Source organism: Camelina sativa, chromosome 16 (assembly GCF_030686135.1).
Source record: "Camelina sativa cultivar CO46 ecotype springtype chromosome 16, ASM3068613v1".
Lineage (NCBI taxonomy): Eukaryota > Viridiplantae > Streptophyta > Magnoliopsida > Brassicales > Brassicaceae > Camelina > Camelina sativa.
The window spans coordinates 29,400,200-29,418,960 of record NC_141895.1 but is presented as its reverse complement, the minus strand read 5'-3'; the positions used below and the strand labels follow the sequence as shown (position 1 = coordinate 29,418,960).

The window sequence follows — 18,761 nt, the reverse complement described above, 5'->3', positions numbered from 1 at the left end:
CATACAGCCTTTATTTCCAACAAAACATGTTCCACCCTTGAAAATATATATTTAACATTAAGCTATAGACAATTGATCAGTTTCAGTTTTCTTCTTTTAGATACAGCCATACAGTTCGGTCAACTCATTGCTTACTATCACGATTCACATATACACTTGATTACGAAATAAATGCAGAATAAATGAAATTTACGTAACAAACTTAATCATAAGTTGGATCTTAAATACCATATATATATTGACTAATGATCAACAGAAAAACAAGTTTCAGACTTTTACAGGTCTAAATCATGGACTGAACTACTGAAGAAAGACAGCTGAAACGAGTTCCACCTTGAACACTATTTTTTCTCTTCAGCCCATTGTAAGCTCACATGCTCTTGAACCCCTGGTTTCATTTTCCAATTCCTCAAAGACATGTTGGCTCACAGTAGCGGTAACTAATTGCCTTGCGTTCTCCAAAATGTAAATAGCAACTTCTTTCTGTCTTGGTGTTCCTTCAATGTCTTTACAGTCAAAGGTTTTGAGATGGTACAACAAACATTCAGGAACACAACTCGGCGGAATCCAGCAACCCTTGTCAGGATCCCAGCAACCCTGCGATCAAATGATACAGTGCGCATTAGATCAAACCTCTATACAGGAAACCAAACATGAACAAAGCCTCTACATATGGGAATGAAAGTACCGGATGGTCGTCTTCAAACTTGAGAATCTGTAGTATAGGGGAATGTTGGAGCATAAACACAAGCAAATTCGCCCAGTTCTCACTAAAACGGCGGAACTTCAAACATACAAGCTGAAAGAAAATGGTACGAATAGGATACTGAGCCTGCAAATGAGACACATATAGTGACGGTTTGCAAGTGTGATTAAAGAAAACCAAAAAAAAAAAAAAAAATCAAAGTGAGTAGAGAGAATTACCCCATAGTATAAGGACAGAAAAAGACGTTTGACAAAGGTTTGAGATTCCAAAATATTCCCTTGGCTATCAATCTCAAGACTTGCCTCCACAACCTTGGGAAAATCACCGATGATATTAAAGTTACCACACTCTTCACACTCTTCAAAAATATCCAAGTGGTTCAAAGAATGAGAATGTATTTCAAAAACATTATCATTCGTATCAGCGTCTTCCATCATATGAAAAACGCTTAAACTCCGAAGGGAAGGCACATTAATGGTGAAAGTCTTCCCATTATTGTCCTTACTAGAATTCCATACATCCAAATCTTCAAGAACAGGGGAACTGGATACAAGCCTGATGAAAGATCCCTCGTCTGTGTACTTCAGACATATAAGACGCAACGTCTTGAGGGATGGAAGGCTAACCCGAGAAGGAACTTCCGAAAGAATCACCCTGTTGAGTTCCAAAGTCTCCAGTGTTTCACATCTAAACAGTCCACTCGGTAACCTTATACGGCAATGTTCACTGAGATACTCAAAATCTATCTTCAGATCACGCACAAAACGATCAACAGCAAATCTAACCCATGATTCCATTTGTAAAGCGCTACATTCAGAACGTCTGGTGAGATGAAAACTTTCTACAACTGGTGACTTGTGTAATAGCAAAACCGCAAAGATGAAATCCGACGACAATTTGCAATCCTCAACCAATACCACCAATCTATCTTCAAAGTTAAGCCTTGTCAGTAGTGTCCACAGAAACCGCCATCGTTTCGACAGTAGCCACGGCATCTTTAATTGGGGCAAACGATAATATTCTGATGAGCATATCATCAGTTAATTGACTAAAGCTGTCTTCCATAATATATATTCTCACTAAGAACTCCAAAGCTTTGTTTTTTTTTGTTTTTTATTACCGGAATCTACAAATCAAAGACGAAACATTCACAAATCATAAAAATAATAATAAGAAGAATTACTGAGCGTGATTGAAGAAGGGATATAAGGAGAAATAGCTATAGCATGCGAAAACGAAGAATCGAGAGGAGGAACCCTAACCTTAGCTGAGAAATCTTCTTCCTTCAGTAGAATCGCTCACTTCTTCTTCTTCTTCGCTCTCCCACACTGCAGTGTTTTTTTTGGGTAAGAGGAGGAACCAGGGAGACAGACCTTAATTTCTCTATGACATGGGCTTTGGGCTTAGGCCCATAAACAATTTTGCATAGAGATTTAAAAAAGCAGATATGGAAATTAAATTTCCTTGAAATTCAAAATATATTTGTTTTTGATGTCTCTGAGACTCTGACTGGTGACTGTGAGGGGGGGGGGGGGGGGGGAGAGAGAGTGAAGCTTTTTAACAATCCCGCCATAGGAAGAATGCTGTAATTGAAGAGACGCGCTCTTCCTTCCTTCTCTCTCTAGCTTCGAGATCTTACCGGAAAAAAGTTTCGCCGCTCGATTTCATCGTCGCCGGAGTTTCGCTATTCCGCCGCAGAAGCAAGAGAGTTTTCCATCGATTTGAAATTGTAATCTCGATCTTCCCAATTTCCCAGTTATTTCTAGGGTTCGCTTTTTTTTTTTCCTCAGACCGATGCGTTTTTTGCCACCTGCTGCGATTATGATTACTGCTGCTAAGTTTTTGTGTGTGTTTTGTTCGGTGTTCTGTGATTGTGTGTTAAGAGATGAATCTTCGTTACTCATAGTAAGATCGCTTCATCTCCGAGTTAGATAACTTCTGGATTTGGTTAGAGTTCTTCGTTTTCGGTTTTCCTATGCAGATTTTGAAATTATTCTTCAAATTCGTTGTAATTTTCATAGCAGATCCAACGATCACAGCTCAATTTCGTCAGATTTAACTAATCACAATGTGCCACTTCTTTTGTTTTTTCAATTCAAGTACAGTAAATGGTGGTGACAAGAGGAGATAAAATTGTTGGAAGCTCTCTGGCATGTAAATCTATGATCGGTGCTAATAAAATGAGGCAAAATTGATCTTATCCCTATCCATTTTGGGTTTTTATCACGGATCTTTTATTTTAATCTTTCTGATTGATAATTTTGCTTTCTGATTGTTTTAAATGCAGTGGGAGTCATCATCTCCCTCAAGTTAAAACAAATTGGTCGAAACATGCCAAGGCTTTTGAGTGTATACCATCCTTGAATAAGTTTATGGGCTCCAATTTCCTTTACTCTATAGAAAGTCAAAAGCCTGGAAGAGATAGAGATATAGCTGCAACAAGGTATTGCAATATGTTCTTTTGAGGAACCATCAGCTCTTTCTATCTTTTTGATGTTGTTCCTGCCTTTTCGTATCCCTGGGTCCAGTTCTGCTGTTATTTGGTTACTACTGAAGATTATTACTTATAACTAACTCCCTTGAATTTAAGGATAGTGTTCCACCATGCTGTATCATCTAGCTTTTCTAGCATCGTTTGAATCTGTGTCACTGCTTGTTATAATTCTGGATATAGGTAAGATTGAGCGAGAATATGTGAAATTCCCCTAGTCAAATGTATGGATTCATTCTTCGGCTACTTCCAACACCTCCAATTAAAAGAGAGCTAGTTGCTCATGATATCATCCTTTCACCTTCCTAGTAATGTCAATGTTTGAAACTCTTTTGAGGTTTTCTCAGTTGCCTTTAGGTATCAATTTATTGGCTGAAGTGGTCTACGTTATCTGAAAAGTTGTTTCCCTCTATGTCTAGGTCAATTGAAAACATCTGTCCTCTAACTGTGCAGACTTTGGCACGGGCACAAATTGAAAAGGTATAATTGAAGGAAACCTTTGATGGTAACTAAATTTTTGATTTATCGAAACCTATCGGCATGTTTGTTGTGGAGGAAATGTTTCCATAGTCTATTTTCTTCCATTCCCTGTCTCTGAGTAAATAATTTAGGCCACCGTAGTGTATGAATTCTGTTTTTTTGTCGGATTGAGCTTCCACTGGCAGTGAAACCTTATTTGAATTATTGTACATATATATAACTTGAGTTGTTATCCACTGTTTTCAGGCTTGGTGTACTCTTATAAATCTCTCAATAAATAATACCTACCTGAGACCTGGCATTACTCCTGCTGTTGATGATGGCAACACTAATTGTTCATCTTCGACGAAAGGATCCATTGTTAAAGTTACATCCACTGCTGATGGATCTTTCTACGCACATAATCATCCAGAGCATAGTGAACGGCGTGTAAGAGGCACTGCAATATCGTTTGACAGTTTCTCCTCCTCTTCCGTAGGTGATGATAAAATAACTATTGGCAAGGTTCTTCAGGTAAAGGATGAGGTTAGAGATTCAGTAACAGGTTATAAATATACCAATGGTATGAAGATGCCACCAATCAAAAATTCCACACACCCAGCTAGTCTTGATGAGATTGATTATGATGACATAATGGAGGTAATGTTCTCGATACAACTAGGGAACTTCTTTGAAATCTATAAGTACTTTTCCATGTGAGCAAGAAACTTTATCTCAATTTGGATTTGTAGTAACTCTCCGCCCTAGCCGAAAATGTAACATTATTACAAAGTTAGTTGGATACTCTAGACAGCTAACTTTGGAGTTTGCACCATCTATATTTTCATATTTACTTGTGCCGAATGATAGAATAAACTTTAATGTGTGCACTTTGGAGTGCAGATTATTGACGTAGACCAAATTTTGATGGAACACTGCCAGTCAACGTGTATCGTTCAACCATCAGTATCTAATTTTACACCAATAGCTCCATCTGTGGATATATTTGCTTCCAGAAGAGAAGAAAAGAAATGCTTGCCTCCTGAATTATGTTCCAGTTGTAGTCATGGAATAAAGGTATGCCTACCATCTCTCTCACTTTATCCAATTATTTCATAAACCAATTAGGTGTCTCATTTTGTTTGCTTTAATATCCACGCAGCTAGGGCTTTGTCCTGAAGCGTCCACCCATGTGGAACAAATGAAGGACACGCTGCTTGCAATATCTAATGAAATCCTCAATAATACTACTGGCCTGGGCCCTGATCATTTTGAACAGCTTCGTCAAAAGAGGTTTGCATTCCCATCACCCATTAATAATATTCCCTTTTTCTTTGCTTTGTCCTTTTTGGACAATATTTTAGCTTCTTTCAGAGGCTGTGACACATTCATTCACACAGAAAACTTATTAGGAAATTATCCAGCTAGAAAGAATTAGGCCTAATTCTGATAAGATGTCTGCTTTTTAAATTTATTTCGTTAATTGCATCACAACTGAGAGTATGCTGTGAGTTCTGACGTAGTTTCTAAGCTGTTGAGACTTGTATTGTTGCTAGGTTACTGTTGAAAAAGCAAATTCAGCAACTCGAAATTCTTATCCAAAATAAAGAAAGGAAAACATCTCAGTGTTCGGTGTTGACAGCTACTCAGACTCTGCAGTATGAAACATCTCAAACAACAAATCTTCAGATGGTTTATGCTCAGACAGACTCTCGAGCTTACGTAAAAGAACAAGGAAGATATGTAACTGATAACTGGAATATGCCAGAAGGCTATTTATTTTCTGAAGATAGGAATGGTATTTCATCCGGTCCTGTAGAGAGGGAACAAATTCCCGAGATTATAGACGTCACTTATACGGAGAGTTCAAATGAAAAAAAGTGGAGCAGTCGTGATTTTTCTTGGACGAAAAATCTTGAGGTGATTGGTTATCTGTCTTCCGCAGTTATTTTATTTACATCTCTCCTGTGTACTCATGTGCTGCATTGAAATGATTAGGTCTATAACAAAATAGTGTTTGGAAACCACTCATTTCGACCCAACCAAAGAGAGATTATTAATGCTACAATGAGTGGTTGTGATGTTTTTGTTTTAATGCCAACTGGAGGGGGGGAAAGCTTGACATACCAGGTAACGACATCTTAACTGTTACTTTGAAATGCCATTGAAAAGTATTTCTGGTTTTTAGTCTAAACACAGATTTTTGCTTACATCCTGTAAAAAAGAGATGACAGTTTCGAATTGTGTCCTAGGGTAAAACTATAAGCTAGTATCTGTCCTGGTGGAAGTTATACTTTAGAACCTCAAAACGCCTTCGTAACACCTGTTTCTCTGCAGCTCCCTGCTCTGATCTGTGCAGGAGTAACTTTAGTCATTTCTCCACTTGTTTCACTAATTCAAGACCATATAATGAACTTATTGCAGGTGAGGACTTCAGCAACCCCAGATATGTTGTTTCTGTCGTCCATTTTATTTAATAGTTGTACTCACAAATTTTGTCCTAATTTACACTGTGGTTAATTCATGGCTATAGACCAATATACCTGCTGCTTCCTTAAGTGCTGGAATGGAGTGGGCTGAACAACTAGAGATACTTCAGGAGCTGAGCTCTGAGAATTCTAAATACAAGTTACTGTATGTCACACCAGAAAAAGTGGCAAAGTGAGTCATTATTTTCTTTTGTTGTTGATTCTCAAAAAAATGTGGGTATTGAAAAATCCCACACCGGATAGGAGAACAAGTCAAAGCCGTAGAAGGCCTAAAAACATCTAAACCCTTAAGATAGCTTTTGTGGTGACTGGTGAATGTTGCTCAATAGTCTCTGGGCTTGATTTTGGCTCAATTCCCATCAGATTCTCTCCTGATATTAGATTTCTCTTGGATTAAATTATACTAGCTGGTGCTGTAGTTTTTCGATATAAGTCGTACATCTTATAATTCTAGGATTGTGGGAAAGTATTGCTAATAAGAAGCTTCTCTTTCTTGACTACAGAAGCGATTCCCTTTTAAGGCACCTTGAAAGCTTAAACTCCCGTAGTTTGCTTGCTCGATTTGTTATTGATGAAGCTCATTGCGTGAGTCAGTGGGGGCATGACTTTCGACCAGACTACCAGGTTAAGCCTATTTAAAGCTTAAAACAGACACTCCTTTACATTTCTCATACTGTTTTCAAGAAACATAACCTTCCTCTTTTTACTCCAAAAACAATGCTGCAACATGCAGGGTCTTGGTGTTCTGAAACAGAAGTTTCCTAATATTCCCGTCCTAGCTTTGACAGCTACTGCAACAGCCAGCGTAAAAGAAGATGTTGTGCAAGCTCTTGGTCTGGTTAACTGTGTTGTGTTCCGGCAAAGTTTTAATCGCCCAAATCTATGGTAATGTACTGAAAATAGCTTAATACGAATTCTTCGTGTTGCTTACTAAAACACATTGCAGGTATTCTGTTGTGCCCAAGAAAAATAAGTGTCTGGAAGATATTGACAGGTTTATCAAGGAAAACCATTTTGATGAATGTGGCATCATTTATTGTCTTTCAAGAATGGACTGTGAAAAAGTCACAGAAACATTGCGGGTAGGTCGTTTATTTGCCTTTCTCGTATCTTGTTAATATGGAAATGTTTAGATATTGTGTTTCAATTTCAGGCGTTTGGCCATAAAGCGGCTTTCTACCATGGCAATATGGATCCTGGTAAACGTGCCTTTGTACAGAAAAAATGGAGCAAGGATGAAATCAATATAATATGTGCTACAGTGCATTTGGAATGGGTAATGAATGGTCTCGGTCACTTTGATTGATTAAAGTTTGCTGCATGCTAACATTGATTTTTCAGGAATCAATAAGCCTGATGTTCGATTTGTCATTCACCACTCTCTACCAAAGTCCATAGAAGGCTATCATCAGGTGTTTATTGAACATTTAATTATGAATATCCTTGTAAACTGATATACATCAATCGTGTACAACGTTATAACAGCTAAAAACTCAGATAGGCTTACATTGTTCTCATGCAAGGAATGTGGTCGTGCTGGTAGAGACGGCCAGATGTCATCATGTGTTTTGTATTACAGTTATACTGATTATGTAAGTTGGATCAATCTGACACTATAGTAAGTTACTACTCCGGAGAATACCTACATGACACTCATGGTCATGTTTGTGGTTATTCGCTCAGATTCGAGTGAAGCATATGATTAGCCAAGGAGGACTTGGCCAAGGCCATATGACAATGGGATATAATTTTGTTGTAAATGGCACGCTGCTAATTCCCATTTGTCCACGAGGTATGCACCTAGACCACCTGTCAAGCAACAGATTTGCCTATAGTTCCTTAGCCAGAGAGAGATTATGGACCGGGTTATCCAGGGTTAGGTTAAGCAAATATTTATACTTAAGCCACCATGTCCCATGGGCTGCGTTAACATATCAGATTCTTCCAAACAAATTAGAGTATTTCTTGGCTTGCAAGAATCTGTCTCTAAGGTAAGAGTTGGTTTTGTTTTTAACTTTTTTTCCGAGGTAAAGTAAAAGGAAAAAAATAAATAGAAAAGTACTCTTGTGTATTTACGAAATTAGTAAAAAAAAAGGTATTAAATTAGGAAACATTCAATTATGGAAATTTTCCGAATAGAGAATCAAATCAGTAGATATGGGAGATGGAAAGAGTGCACTCCTCCTATAAAGAGGAGGATGATGCAAACAATCTCTGTCTGTGTGTGTAATTGTGTTTCTTTCTTAGAATAGCAAATATGGGAGGCACAAAACGTAAGATCGAGATTGAGAACATCGAAAGGAAAGATAGGAAAACGGTTGCTTTCACAAAACGCAAAGAAGGTCTCTTCCGTAAAGCTTCAAAGCTCTGTCTTCTCTTTCCAGCCACTCGAATCGCAATCTTAGCGACTCCTCTTACTGCCAACTCTCACGCTTCATTCTACTCGTTAGGCCATCCCTCTGTTGATCACGTTGTCTCTACTCTGCTCAACGGACAGCCTCCGGCAAACCAATTAGAGAACAACAGTTCATCAGGGTTAGGGTTTTGGTGGGAAGATAAAGGTTTTGACGTATCAGAGAACGTGGACGAGTTGAACGAGGCGGTCAATGCGGTTTCTAGTATGTTGAACCATGCGAGGCTCCGGTTAGATGATGCCGTGAAGAGCAATCAAAGAGGTAGGAATTTAGTGATTCATCAAGAGAAGGGGAAGGAGGTTCTTCGGCTTGGCAACGAAGACACAAATCAGATTCACAAATTCGAACAAGGCGAAACTTCTGCTTCTGCGAGTTTGTTAAAGAACGAGGAGGACACTCTACACATCGATGATTTTTTTACTGATTTCCACATTGATCCATTCTGATTCGATCAATCTACACAAATCATTTTGTTTTTGGATTTCTTTTTTATATAATTTTGTTGGTTCGGAATGAAGCTACGTACTAAACTAAAACAAGAATCTTGTTCAGTTTGATTGAAACTGATATACATAAATAAGGTTTCTTCGTCGCTTTTTATAGAACAACTTAGTTATCAATTATTTCTTGAGGTATTGTCAGTAATAATTTAAGGAACTGTATAAAGGACCAACCATCTATTAATTAAAATTTAGAAACGCGTAAAATACTTACTATTATTTATTTATAACAAGAGAAAGATACTACTAGTCTACTAGTATTTTGCAAAGAATCAAGACTTTGCAAACACATCAATTTTATCAAAGAAGAATAATGGATACAAAACCAACGAAGTTTGTTTATTAAAGCAGTACATTTGGCCAAAGCAGAAACGAGATTTATTCTTGCCGATTAATAACTTAACCCATATATAATTAAAACTGAGAAGACGAAGCCATAGAAGGATGAGTGATGGGTCATTGCCCTGAATACAGACCCGATCATTTATCATGTTCAAGCAAACCAGAGCCCTTAAATTTCTCATGCGTCAGTGCATCTATTCTTGCTGCCATCTCCGGAGTCAGATAATTGTGCCAATCTCCGACCTTACCCTTCCTGAAATAGGCGCTGTTCGAAAATTGAACACGAGAAATGTCCTCTCTGATTTTTTCCCCTCTGTTCACTTGAAGATTCTTCAACGTCTCAAAACTGGACATATTCACAACTTTCTCAACAACACCCTTCTTCTCTTCCTCTTCTGTGAATCCATACCCCATAAACTGAGCCAATCTCTTTACATACGGCAATGGATCAGCTCTCATTGTCTCGTACTTGAGGAACAAAACATGGTTTGGATTCTCTTGGTAAGCTTTCCAATACCCCAAGACATGATCTAGATAAGGACCAAACACAGAAACACCTTGACAGAACATATCAAAAGACTCCTCAAGAGTAGTGAGAGGGCCATAGTCTAACCTCTGCTTTTGGAAGAAATTCCACATAGAGATGAACATATCCTTTGGGTCTCTCCATATGTAAACCATCTTACAACCCGATTTGGCTACAGATTTTGGTAGTAACTCGTGCGGGGTATGAGTCGAAAACAGAGTGTTTCCTTTGTCTTTGATAACATCAACTTGAGGGAAGAAAGCAAATTCGCTCTCAATGTAAGGAACAAGCTCATGAGGGTTACGTTTTAGGAGAGGGTTAGAAGAATCCTCGAAGCGAGATCGAGTGACGATGGCGAAAGTTAGAGCCTTGAGCCAAGTGGTACCTGTCTTGGGGGAGCTACAAATGAGGATGTCAGTGGATCGCGCTTGGAAGAACTCTTGCCCGTAAAGGCAACCTTCCAGATGAGGCTGTATGAACCAGTAACCACCATACTCGATCATCGGAGCATTTGCTTTCCAGCCTGTCGTGTGAGGAAAGGTGGCAATTAGGTCTTGGTACCGTTTCTGGTTCTTCTCAAACTCTGTTGGCTGATCTGTCTCGACCTCGTGGTGGCTCGGGGTAACAGTGTGTGATTCCATTGGAGATAGAGAAAGAGGATTTGAGAAACTAATGTTGTTTAATGTTAAAGATGAATGCTGGTCTGCATGTGTCCAGAAAAGATTTGGCTTGGGTTTAGTCTTGAAGCTAGCTATAATCACCACTTATATTAATAATCTAATATAACGTAACGTAAGTAAGCCATCGAAATGCCACCTATCCTTAATCTCAGCCATTAGATCTCAGGAAATCTTCAATTCAAGGACATTTATTGGGTAAACTTATCTCTAAGAGATTAGGTAACGTATATTCATGCATGTGTTTACACCCTCTTGATAGTACATATATTATATCACATTGATATCAACGAGCTCCAAGCAGATTACTAAGCTAATTAGAGGTATAAAGCAGGGGATTAGTCATAAAAATCACCAAGTCCAACGAGCTGTTTAAGTATATACTGATGTCTTGAGAAGCAAGTTTTTAGTTAAGTAAACCCATGCGCAAGCCAAGTAAATGATAAAAAAAAAGAGCTCAGACATGGCCATATCTCATCTGATAAATCAGAGAAAAGCGAAGGACCCCACCAACGCTGAAACCAATTTCTTCACAGCTCAAAGAAGCACCAACCACAATTCGAAACCGGGCTTGGCACTGTGAGAGAATACTATTCTACCACTAGACCACTAGTGCTACTTGTCTCATTGTTTCTTTTTCGTTTATTTATTATAAGGCTACAATATTCCAACCAAAATTACAGTGGAAGTAAAGGAAACCAAATATAATTAAGCTTTAAGCTTTTGAATGCTTCCTTCTATATATACATTTTTTATATAATCTGATGTATTTTGGTCTTTTAAGTTGTAAGACAAAAATAAAACGTTAGTAATGAAATCAACAACACAGAGTGTTTCCTCTGTCTTTAATAACATCAATGAAAGGAACAAGCTCATGAGGGTTACATTTTAGTAGAGGGTTGGAGGGATCGTCCAAGCGAGATCGATTGATGATGGCGAAAGTTAGAGCCTTGTGCCAAGTGGTACCTGTCTTTGCGGAGCTACAAATGAGGAAGTCAATGGACCGTGCTAGGAAGAACTCTTGCGCGTAAAGGCAAACTTCCAGAAGAGGTTGTACGAACCAGCAGTACGGTGCTCAATCAATGGAGCTTTCGGTCTCGAGCCTTTCATGTGAGGAAAGGTGGCAATAAGGTCTGGTACCGTTTCTGATTCTTCTTGAACTTGTTAGCTCTGTCTCAGCCTCGTCGTGGTGGCTTGGTACTGTTTTGTGTGATTCCATTGGAGAGAGAGAAAGAGGATTTGAGGAACTCATGTTGTCTTCTCTTGAATATGAATTTTGGTTTGTGTCCGGATAATACATATATATATATATATATATATATGCAACTATACCATCCAAAGACCTATCCTTAATCTCAGCCATAAGTCTCAGGGAATCTTCAATTTCAAGACATTTTTTTGGGTAAACTTGTCTCTACCTCTAGAGATTGGTGTAACTTATGGTTACATTATCCAATATGTCCAATTTTAATAGTTTTTTTTGGTTAGAAGGAAAAAGATTAAGAAATAATAAATATTCTATCACTTATACAATTCAACCAATAGAAAAAAAAAACTCTCTAATTCAAATAGTTTTAAACTATTAAATTAATAGAAACTATGAATAAAACCTTGAGAATATGTAATAAATTGAAACAGACAAAAATGCCTAGAACACATTCTATATTTGGGACAAAAGGAGACTATGTGTCAAGAAACTGTAGATAGAGTTGGCACTAGGACCCTTTACTAAGAGTATGGACCAGGTTATGACCACTTGCGACACTTGGTTAAGTAAACTTTTAGCCTCAAAGCCACCACGTCCCACAAGCTGTTACTAATTAACATAAGGGAATGAACCTGAATATATACTTATGTCTTGCATAGAAAAGAAAAAAAGAGAGCTCAGAGTCGAGGCTGTCATCTGAGAAGTCAGAAGAATGCGAAGGACCCAACCAACGCTTGCCAATTTCTTCACAGCTCAATGCACCAGCCGGGAATCGAACCCGGGTCTGTACCGTGGCAGGGTACTATTCTACCACTAGACCACTGGTGCTACTTATTTAACTGGTCCTTCTTAATTTATTTATGATATGAAATGACATATTCCAAAGTAGAAGTCAAACAAACAGGTGAAGGTTGAGCAAATGGAGTGGACTTATTAACCTTTTTTCTGGTTTATGCTATGCAATTTGTATATAACATTATAACTTCTTGTTGTTAGATCTTCTAACTTAGACAAAAACAATAAACTTTAGTAATTAATGAAACCAAAAACACACGATTGATTGGTGCCTGGATACGTACTAGTACATTCATTCATACTCTTGCAGTCATTTTCTATACGACCAAATCTCTATTTAGTAGAGAGATCTTAACATGTAAACAAAAACCAGAAACATCCAAACTTGTTTGCTGCTAAAAGAGATCCAAACTAAAGCTTAAGAAGAAGACGTTAATTAGATAGCTCAATCTTCGTAGTCGCCTTGCGCATACTTGTTTTCAGGGTAATACACAGCCACCACTTGGTTTCCTCCAAATTTTCTTCCGTTCATCCCCGATCTGGCCTTTGATGAGCCATCCACATCCGCATACTCCAAGAATACCTGCATTAATATATATTATCATTAGAGTATGCATTTTCTATATGAATATACTAGACGTTGCCTTGTCTCTGGGAATTGAAACCGAACCTTTCCAACTCCTGGTGTTGGATCATGATCTGGATTAGGCCTTGGAATCACAACGTTCACCAAATTACCTGCACAGACACAACAAAGAATTATCTAAGTTGATTTGGACCATGTAAAAAAGCCTCAGTATGTGCTATGGTAAAATGTCGTCGAATTGCTTACCGAATTTTCCACCTTCTGTTCTCATGTCCTCCATTATGTCTGCATATTCTTCATCGTCTCTAAGATCATCAGCTGTAACCACTTGAGTCAAACAGACAATCTTGGTGGGAGTACCTCCTGGTTGTAACATAAGCCTCTGCTACAATAAGATTTAATTAGTCATCTTCTTGATAGAATGAATACAAAAAGGTTTACAAAAACGAACTGTAACGAAAACAGACAATCAAGCAAATGAATTTGAATCCTTCACCTGAAAAGCAATTTGTTGTTGGGCATGTAGTAAGATTTCTTCTTGCTCGGGTTTAGGTTGAACTGCTCCCTGGATTGCACGCCTAACTGTAAGTGTCTTATCGCCCATCTTAATTCCGTTTAGAGCAGCACATGCAATATCTGTTACTGAAGGATCTTGGTAAACACAGAACGCATATCCCTTCGAATTTCCAGTTTCCCTGTCTTTGACCAAGTTGAAACCTCTTAGGGGCCCAAAAGACTCTAAAAGCTCCCTGATCTGTGTCTCTGAGAAGTAATAAGGAAGCCCGCCCACAAAAATGCGGTCAGGACCCTCAAGCCCACCAGTAGACCCCGAAGACAATCCAACAGCTGCCAAGTTGAGGCTGGGATTAGGCTGGCTCGGACCAAGAGTTGCAGCAAGGGACGGGTTATAGTCAGTTGGCCTCCTCACCTTTACAGGAACTCCCTGGAGATGCTCAAAACTATGATTTCAGTACGCACAATACAGATTGTAACTAATAAAGGCCAAATTGTACAAGAGATAATGAATCACCTCTAGTATAATGCCGTCTAATGCCATTGCGTTACTAGCCTCCTCAACAGATCTCATCTCCACAAAAGCGAACTTCTTTTCATGGTTTATATAAACATTGACCACTGCATCACCTATGTATAAGAAATCCCAAAAAGGATGAGCGTTCTAGACATGGCAGTAACCTTGAACAAAGAAAAAAAGAACTTTTCATTACCTGGACCAGCAGTGTTTCCCCCAATGGCCGACATCACTTGGCTAAAGAACGTTGCCACCGACTAGAACATGGAAACCCATTCTTAGTAATTCATAAAATGGATATTGCCAATGTCTTAGCTAGACCATTATAAACAAAAAGTCACAAAGCCTTAAAACAAAACATATAATAACGAACCTGTTCATTTGCAGTTGGTGGAAGGCCACCAACATAGACTCGCCGAGCATGCCTAGTTGCCTACGATCATAATACATTTTAGGAGAGGAATCATGACAAACGGTGAGGAAGCTAAGAATAAGATAGACTGATAGATCTTACCTGCTGAGTCATTGCCTGAACTGGCATTACAGGAAGAGCGCCAAGTTGCTACATGAAATGAAAATATGAGAAATTATGAGCATGTTCGCATCAAACAGAAGAAAAGAGGAACATCTAAATAACAAAGAAAAGCAAAAAGTACGGATTTATACCTGACCAGGGGCCATGGAGAACATGTTGGGGAACATCCCTGGAATAGTAGCAGTAGCTGGGACACTAGGAACCTGGCCTGCTAGGTAATGGGGTACGTGTCATTTACTGTTTTTTAGACCATTATTATGTTTCCCGGAGGAGTAGACCTACCAATAAGTACAAAGCTACAAATAACAATTTCCTACCAGCAAAAATATCCCAACAACTTATGAATATTAAGATGAAATGTCTAATGCTGTATTCGTTTCGAGTTGTCAAAATTTGTAAGGCTAGAAAACAGGCATATAGTTGCCAGTTGAAGATGAAAAATACCCATGACAACCGTTGCACTGATTCCTCCTTGTACAATTAAAGCTAGAGAGGCCGGCTCATTGTCAGCATAATGGGGCAACTAACCCAACATAGCCTTCTTACTACAAAAAGACAAGACACAGAAACAAACAAACACCACCAAAGAAAAGACAAAACAAAAAACTTTTCAGTTCCAAAACCACTTCGCCAGGCAACAAAAATAACAAGACTTCCTACGAAGAAAAGTAAGACTTTAAAGTCCTCTATTCACGAGTAAACAATAAACGCAGCTTACCAAGATCACAGCGTGTAATTGATTATGATCTTTCCAAACTACGTAAAACCAAAAACAACAAGCAGTTAAGAAATATAATAATGTTGAGTAGATGATGAAGCATATACCTGCTGCAGCAACAGCAGTAGCAGCTAACATTGCAGAAGCAGGGGGCGCCATGTCAAATCCACTTACCCTCTTGCTGAAAGAGCAAAAAATAAGCGGTAAGATATCAGTCGAAGCAACTACGAAAAAATAATGCCTCAACTAAACCTAAGAAACACAACAACCCAGATCACACTTAATATATGTGTTAGTACATAAGTATATTCCCAAATATGATAATACAACTGCAAATAAACCTCAAGAATATAGATTTTATCTAGATCAATACAGCTTATACAGTTTATTTGATATGATATGTATGACATTGCAATGTCGCCACAAAATGAATTTGTTATAACAAATAAAAATAACAGAGAAACCAGGTACCTCTTTGATCTTGACCGTGATCGTGAGCGAGAACGTGATCTATGTTCAGACCTATGCCTATGTTCTGACCTTGACCTACGTTCAGAGCGGCTCCTTGACCGAGAGCGTGACCGTCGCCTGTGCCTCTCCTCTCTGTCTCGATCGCGAGACCTCCTATAAAATAAATGATGACACCATCAACATTAAAAATAAAACAATCTAAAACCTGAAAAGAAATAGCAACACACAGTTAGTACCTGTCACGGTCTCGGCTTCTGCGACGAAGATGATGATCATCATCCAAATCATCTCTCTCACGTTCCCTCTTCTCACTACGTTCTCTGCTACGGTCCCTATGACGATCTCTATGATGGCGGTCTCGTTCCCTATCCTTACTCTTCTCCCTATCTCTATCTCTGCTCTTCTCCCTATCTCTGTCTCTGCTCTTCTCCCTTTCACGATCCTTATCTTTGTCACGTCCATTTTCCTTGTCTTTCTCCTTGCTTCTTGACGAATCCTTTTCAAGATCATCAGATTCCTCCTGGAAACAAATGTCAAAATGTATATAATATCACTCGAAAGAGCATATATGAACACTTGACATGATACTATAATGTCTATAAAGCCAGAGGCTCAAACCAACGCATATAAACTCAAATTCAACTCTTTACAAAGCTAAACCATCGCCTAAGTTCAGAAAAATCCCTTAAATCACAGTATCAAATCCAGATTTCAACAAAACAAAAGAGGCAGAAGATGAAATTTGTACCCAATTACAATTACAACATAAAAGAAGAGGAGTAAGACAAAAGAGGAGGACAATCTTGACTACCCCTCCGAACATAACAGAAGCCTAAAAAGGATCAAGTGTACATACTCGAGACTTGGAGTCTTCGTGACCCTCCTCGCCACCAAGGGACTGAAAAGGCGAACTCTTCAGCGCTATGTAGTCCTCGTTTTTGTTGCTGTTGTTGTTGTTGATTGCGGTGGAGACAGCGACGCCATCTCCGTTACCTTCGTAACTCATCATCCACTCGTAGAAGTCTCTTCGTCGATTCGCCGAGTCTGATTGTGTGAAGAAAAAAAAAACCCTAAGGGATTCTAATGGAGGATGAATTAAAAATTATGAAAGAAGAAGATTCTTCTAGCACGAGGAAGAAGGTTAAGGGTATTATTGTAATTTGAACATAGTATTTGATGTAAACGGGCTTACTATACTTAATGGGCTTATCAGTTATAGTTGGGCCATTTGAGTTTTGTTGTTCGTTACTCCAAATACAACATATATTGACACAAAAATAATCTTTTGCAAGATGTTTCTTTATGTTGTTTTCAAATTTTTGACAGAATGTTACAGAAATATATATAAACAGGAAAAGACCAAATTACAACAACAAAAATAAAGTAAACACAAAACAGGACTACAAGCTAAGCTAAGACGGAGCAGGACTTAACGATTTTTTTTTGGGAAAAAAATGAATGTTTGGGAATGAAAAGCAAGCAATTTGAAAATGGAAAGATCATACAAAAATATCCTAAGTATTAAGATGAGTTAGATTTCCACCATTGATCAAACTCAATTTTTGACAAAAATATTAAAAACTGAATTAGTTGTTTTCATATGTTGGTTTGAAGCTAAATTAAGGGACCGACGGATTGGAAGATAGTACGTTTTCTAGTGAAATCAAGTCAACCTAACAGTAGTTACCGGTCCATACACTATCCCTTATCTTTACTTGACCATATCATTCATGGCCACTCAATATGAGTCCACAAAATGTTTTCCTTGTCCTTGACACATAAAATTCTAAAAAAAAAAAAAAAAAAAAAAAAAAAAAAACAAATAAAGAGCTCAGGATTCTATATGTTTGAAACAATTTTGACATGTATCAATCATTCATAGGACATTTGTCTTACTCCGTGCTTCTTGAAGAATCCTTTTCAAGATCATGAGACTTCCTGCTGTGAAACAGAGATGTCCAAGGCTTTCTTCATAAGTACACCAAACAAAAACGTAAAATGCAAATAATATCTTCGTCGAGAGCATATGATTAATGGAGTAGTAGATAATACAGAATGATTTATTTATGAAGATATTCGAAGCCCATTAATCTTTAGAAACCATAGCTTCATTATGATTAATGGGTTTAATAGTTTTGTTTTTATTTTCTTGTGTCCGAAACTATACATTTTGACACAACCAAGCTTTACCGGTAGAAGATGATTAGAAGAAGCATCCCAAATATTACTAGTCTAACCCCAATTCAATCTTTTTGCCATGATATTGTAGAAATAACACATAGCTATAAAGATTATTTATGCAAAGACTCGAAAAAATAAATCAAATGCATGAATCACCAAACAAATTAAATATTAACTTTCAACTATGGTAACTGATATAATTTTATAATAAAAAAAAATCCCATAAAAAACCACAAACTGACAAAAGTGACAATCACTTCCAGATTTAAACCTTCAAATTATTATACTCCCAACTTAAACCATCTAAGTGTCAAATTTCTTAAATAAAACCTTTAATATGGTTCACTCTGTCAAGTAAACAATAACTTAGTTCGTTCCATTAACTACCATGCTTTTTCATAAATGCCAGTTTCTTTTTTGGTTTGGGTTAGTCTATCTTCTAAAACTTTCTATCTTAATCTTAATACCAAGTTAGTTTACAAAACCAGATGTTTTGAAATATATATATATATATATATGTGAAAAATATGAATTGATTTAAAAACTATTTCAGTGTATTCAAATGTTGAAATCTATAAGCATATATATTCAAAAATGGGAGGCTGTGACCATATTGACCCACTGTTTTAGTTCA

At 37.8% G+C, this 18,761-nt stretch overlaps 5 protein-coding genes, 2 non-coding genes and 1 pseudogene across 19 annotated transcripts; 2 read left to right on the top strand and 6 right to left on the bottom strand.

Annotated features, from left to right (window-relative positions):
* Positions 1–202: 202 nt before the first annotated feature.
* Positions 203–2,070, bottom strand: LOC104752760 (F-box/FBD/LRR-repeat protein At5g56420). Its single transcript, XM_010474986.2, is given in 5 exon segments — positions 203–597; positions 689–832; positions 925–1,693; positions 1,695–1,832; positions 1,969–2,070. Coding segments are annotated over 4 exon segments (1,233 nt in total). The 5' UTR covers positions 1,772–1,832; positions 1,969–2,070; the 3' UTR covers positions 203–354.
* LOC104752758 (ATP-dependent DNA helicase Q-like 4B) lies at positions 1,943–8,121 on the top strand. Of its 6 annotated transcripts, none has more exons than XR_015584871.1 (18): positions 1,943–2,435; positions 2,812–2,891; positions 2,994–3,149; positions 3,617–3,677; positions 3,924–4,316; positions 4,560–4,733; positions 4,819–4,949; positions 5,213–5,576; positions 5,655–5,786; positions 5,994–6,080; positions 6,190–6,317; positions 6,649–6,769; positions 6,879–7,030; positions 7,092–7,227; positions 7,299–7,421; positions 7,487–7,557; positions 7,669–7,737; positions 7,829–8,121. XR_015584871.1 is itself a non-coding variant. In XM_087492151.1 (17 exons), exons 2-16 carry the CDS (start codon positions 2,815–2,817, stop codon positions 7,541–7,543), a joined length of 2,292 nt encoding a protein of 763 aa, XP_087348277.1. In that variant the 5' UTR covers positions 1,943–2,435; positions 2,812–2,814; the 3' UTR covers positions 7,544–7,557; positions 7,669–7,905. The 6 variants fall into 6 exon arrangements, 2 of the variants coding, with proteins under 2 accessions (XP_087348277.1, XP_087348278.1); XR_015584873.1 differs by having other exon boundaries at positions 7,647–7,737; positions 7,829–7,905; XR_015584872.1 differs by having other exon boundaries at positions 2,173–2,435; positions 2,807–2,891.
* On the top strand, positions 7,654–9,161 carry LOC109124894 (agamous-like MADS-box protein AGL97). Of its 2 annotated transcripts, XM_087492153.1 has the most exons (3): positions 7,654–7,737; positions 7,829–7,937; positions 8,398–9,161. In XM_087492153.1, the coding sequence occupies exons 1-3, from the start codon at positions 7,699–7,701 to the stop codon at positions 9,003–9,005; spliced, it is 756 nt and encodes a 251-aa protein (XP_087348279.1). In that variant the 5' UTR covers positions 7,654–7,698; the 3' UTR covers positions 9,006–9,161. The 2 variants fall into 2 exon arrangements, with proteins under 2 accessions (XP_087348279.1, XP_087348280.1); XM_087492154.1 differs by lacking the exon at positions 7,654–7,737 and having other exon boundaries at positions 7,840–7,937; positions 8,393–9,161.
* A 177-nt stretch (positions 9,162–9,338) lies between these two features.
* Positions 9,339–11,856, bottom strand: LOC104752757 (cytosolic sulfotransferase 18-like). 2 transcript variants are annotated; one of them, XM_087490324.1, is made up of 2 exons: positions 11,766–11,856; positions 9,339–10,510 (listed from the first exon to the last, which is right to left on the bottom strand). In XM_087490324.1, the coding sequence occupies exons 1-2, from the start codon at positions 11,854–11,856 to the stop codon at positions 9,540–9,542; spliced, it is 1,062 nt and encodes a 353-aa protein (XP_087346450.1). In that variant the 3' UTR covers positions 9,339–9,539. The 2 variants fall into 2 exon arrangements, with proteins under 2 accessions (XP_087346450.1, XP_010473277.1); XM_010474975.3 differs by lacking the exon at positions 11,766–11,856 and having other exon boundaries at positions 9,339–10,672.
* On the bottom strand, positions 11,058–11,143 carry LOC147926083 (small nucleolar RNA snoR114). Its single transcript, XR_015585578.1, has one exon. It is a non-coding gene; the product is annotated as a small nucleolar RNA snoR114 (small nucleolar RNA).
* A 628-nt stretch (positions 11,857–12,484) lies between the features above and the next one.
* On the bottom strand, positions 12,485–12,566 carry LOC147926082 (small nucleolar RNA snoR114; annotated as a pseudogene).
* A 2-nt stretch (positions 12,567–12,568) lies between these two features.
* On the bottom strand, positions 12,569–12,639 carry TRNAG-GCC (transfer RNA glycine (anticodon GCC)). The gene has a single exon. It is a non-coding gene; the product is annotated as a tRNA-Gly (tRNA).
* A 178-nt stretch (positions 12,640–12,817) lies between these two features.
* On the bottom strand, positions 12,818–17,076 carry LOC104752756 (splicing factor U2af large subunit B). 6 transcript variants are annotated; one of them, XM_087492148.1, is made up of 14 exons: positions 16,803–17,052; positions 16,183–16,466; positions 15,947–16,099; positions 15,583–15,656; positions 15,476–15,513; positions 14,889–14,965; positions 14,737–14,784; positions 14,596–14,655; positions 14,419–14,479; positions 14,223–14,335; positions 13,689–14,135; positions 13,439–13,574; positions 13,277–13,344; positions 12,818–13,189 (listed from the first exon to the last, which is right to left on the bottom strand). In XM_087492148.1, exons 6-14 carry the CDS (start codon positions 14,922–14,924, stop codon positions 13,052–13,054), a joined length of 1,107 nt encoding a protein of 368 aa, XP_087348274.1. In that variant the 5' UTR covers positions 14,925–14,965; positions 15,476–15,513; positions 15,583–15,656; positions 15,947–16,099; positions 16,183–16,466; positions 16,803–17,052; the 3' UTR covers positions 12,818–13,051. The 6 variants fall into 6 exon arrangements, with proteins under 6 accessions (XP_087348274.1, XP_087348273.1, XP_010473271.2 ...); XM_087492147.1 differs by lacking the exon at positions 15,476–15,513 and having other exon boundaries at positions 14,889–14,968; positions 16,803–17,076; XM_010474969.3 differs by lacking the exon at positions 15,476–15,513 and having other exon boundaries at positions 16,803–17,076.
* Between the last annotated feature and the right edge of the window lie 1,685 nt (positions 17,077–18,761).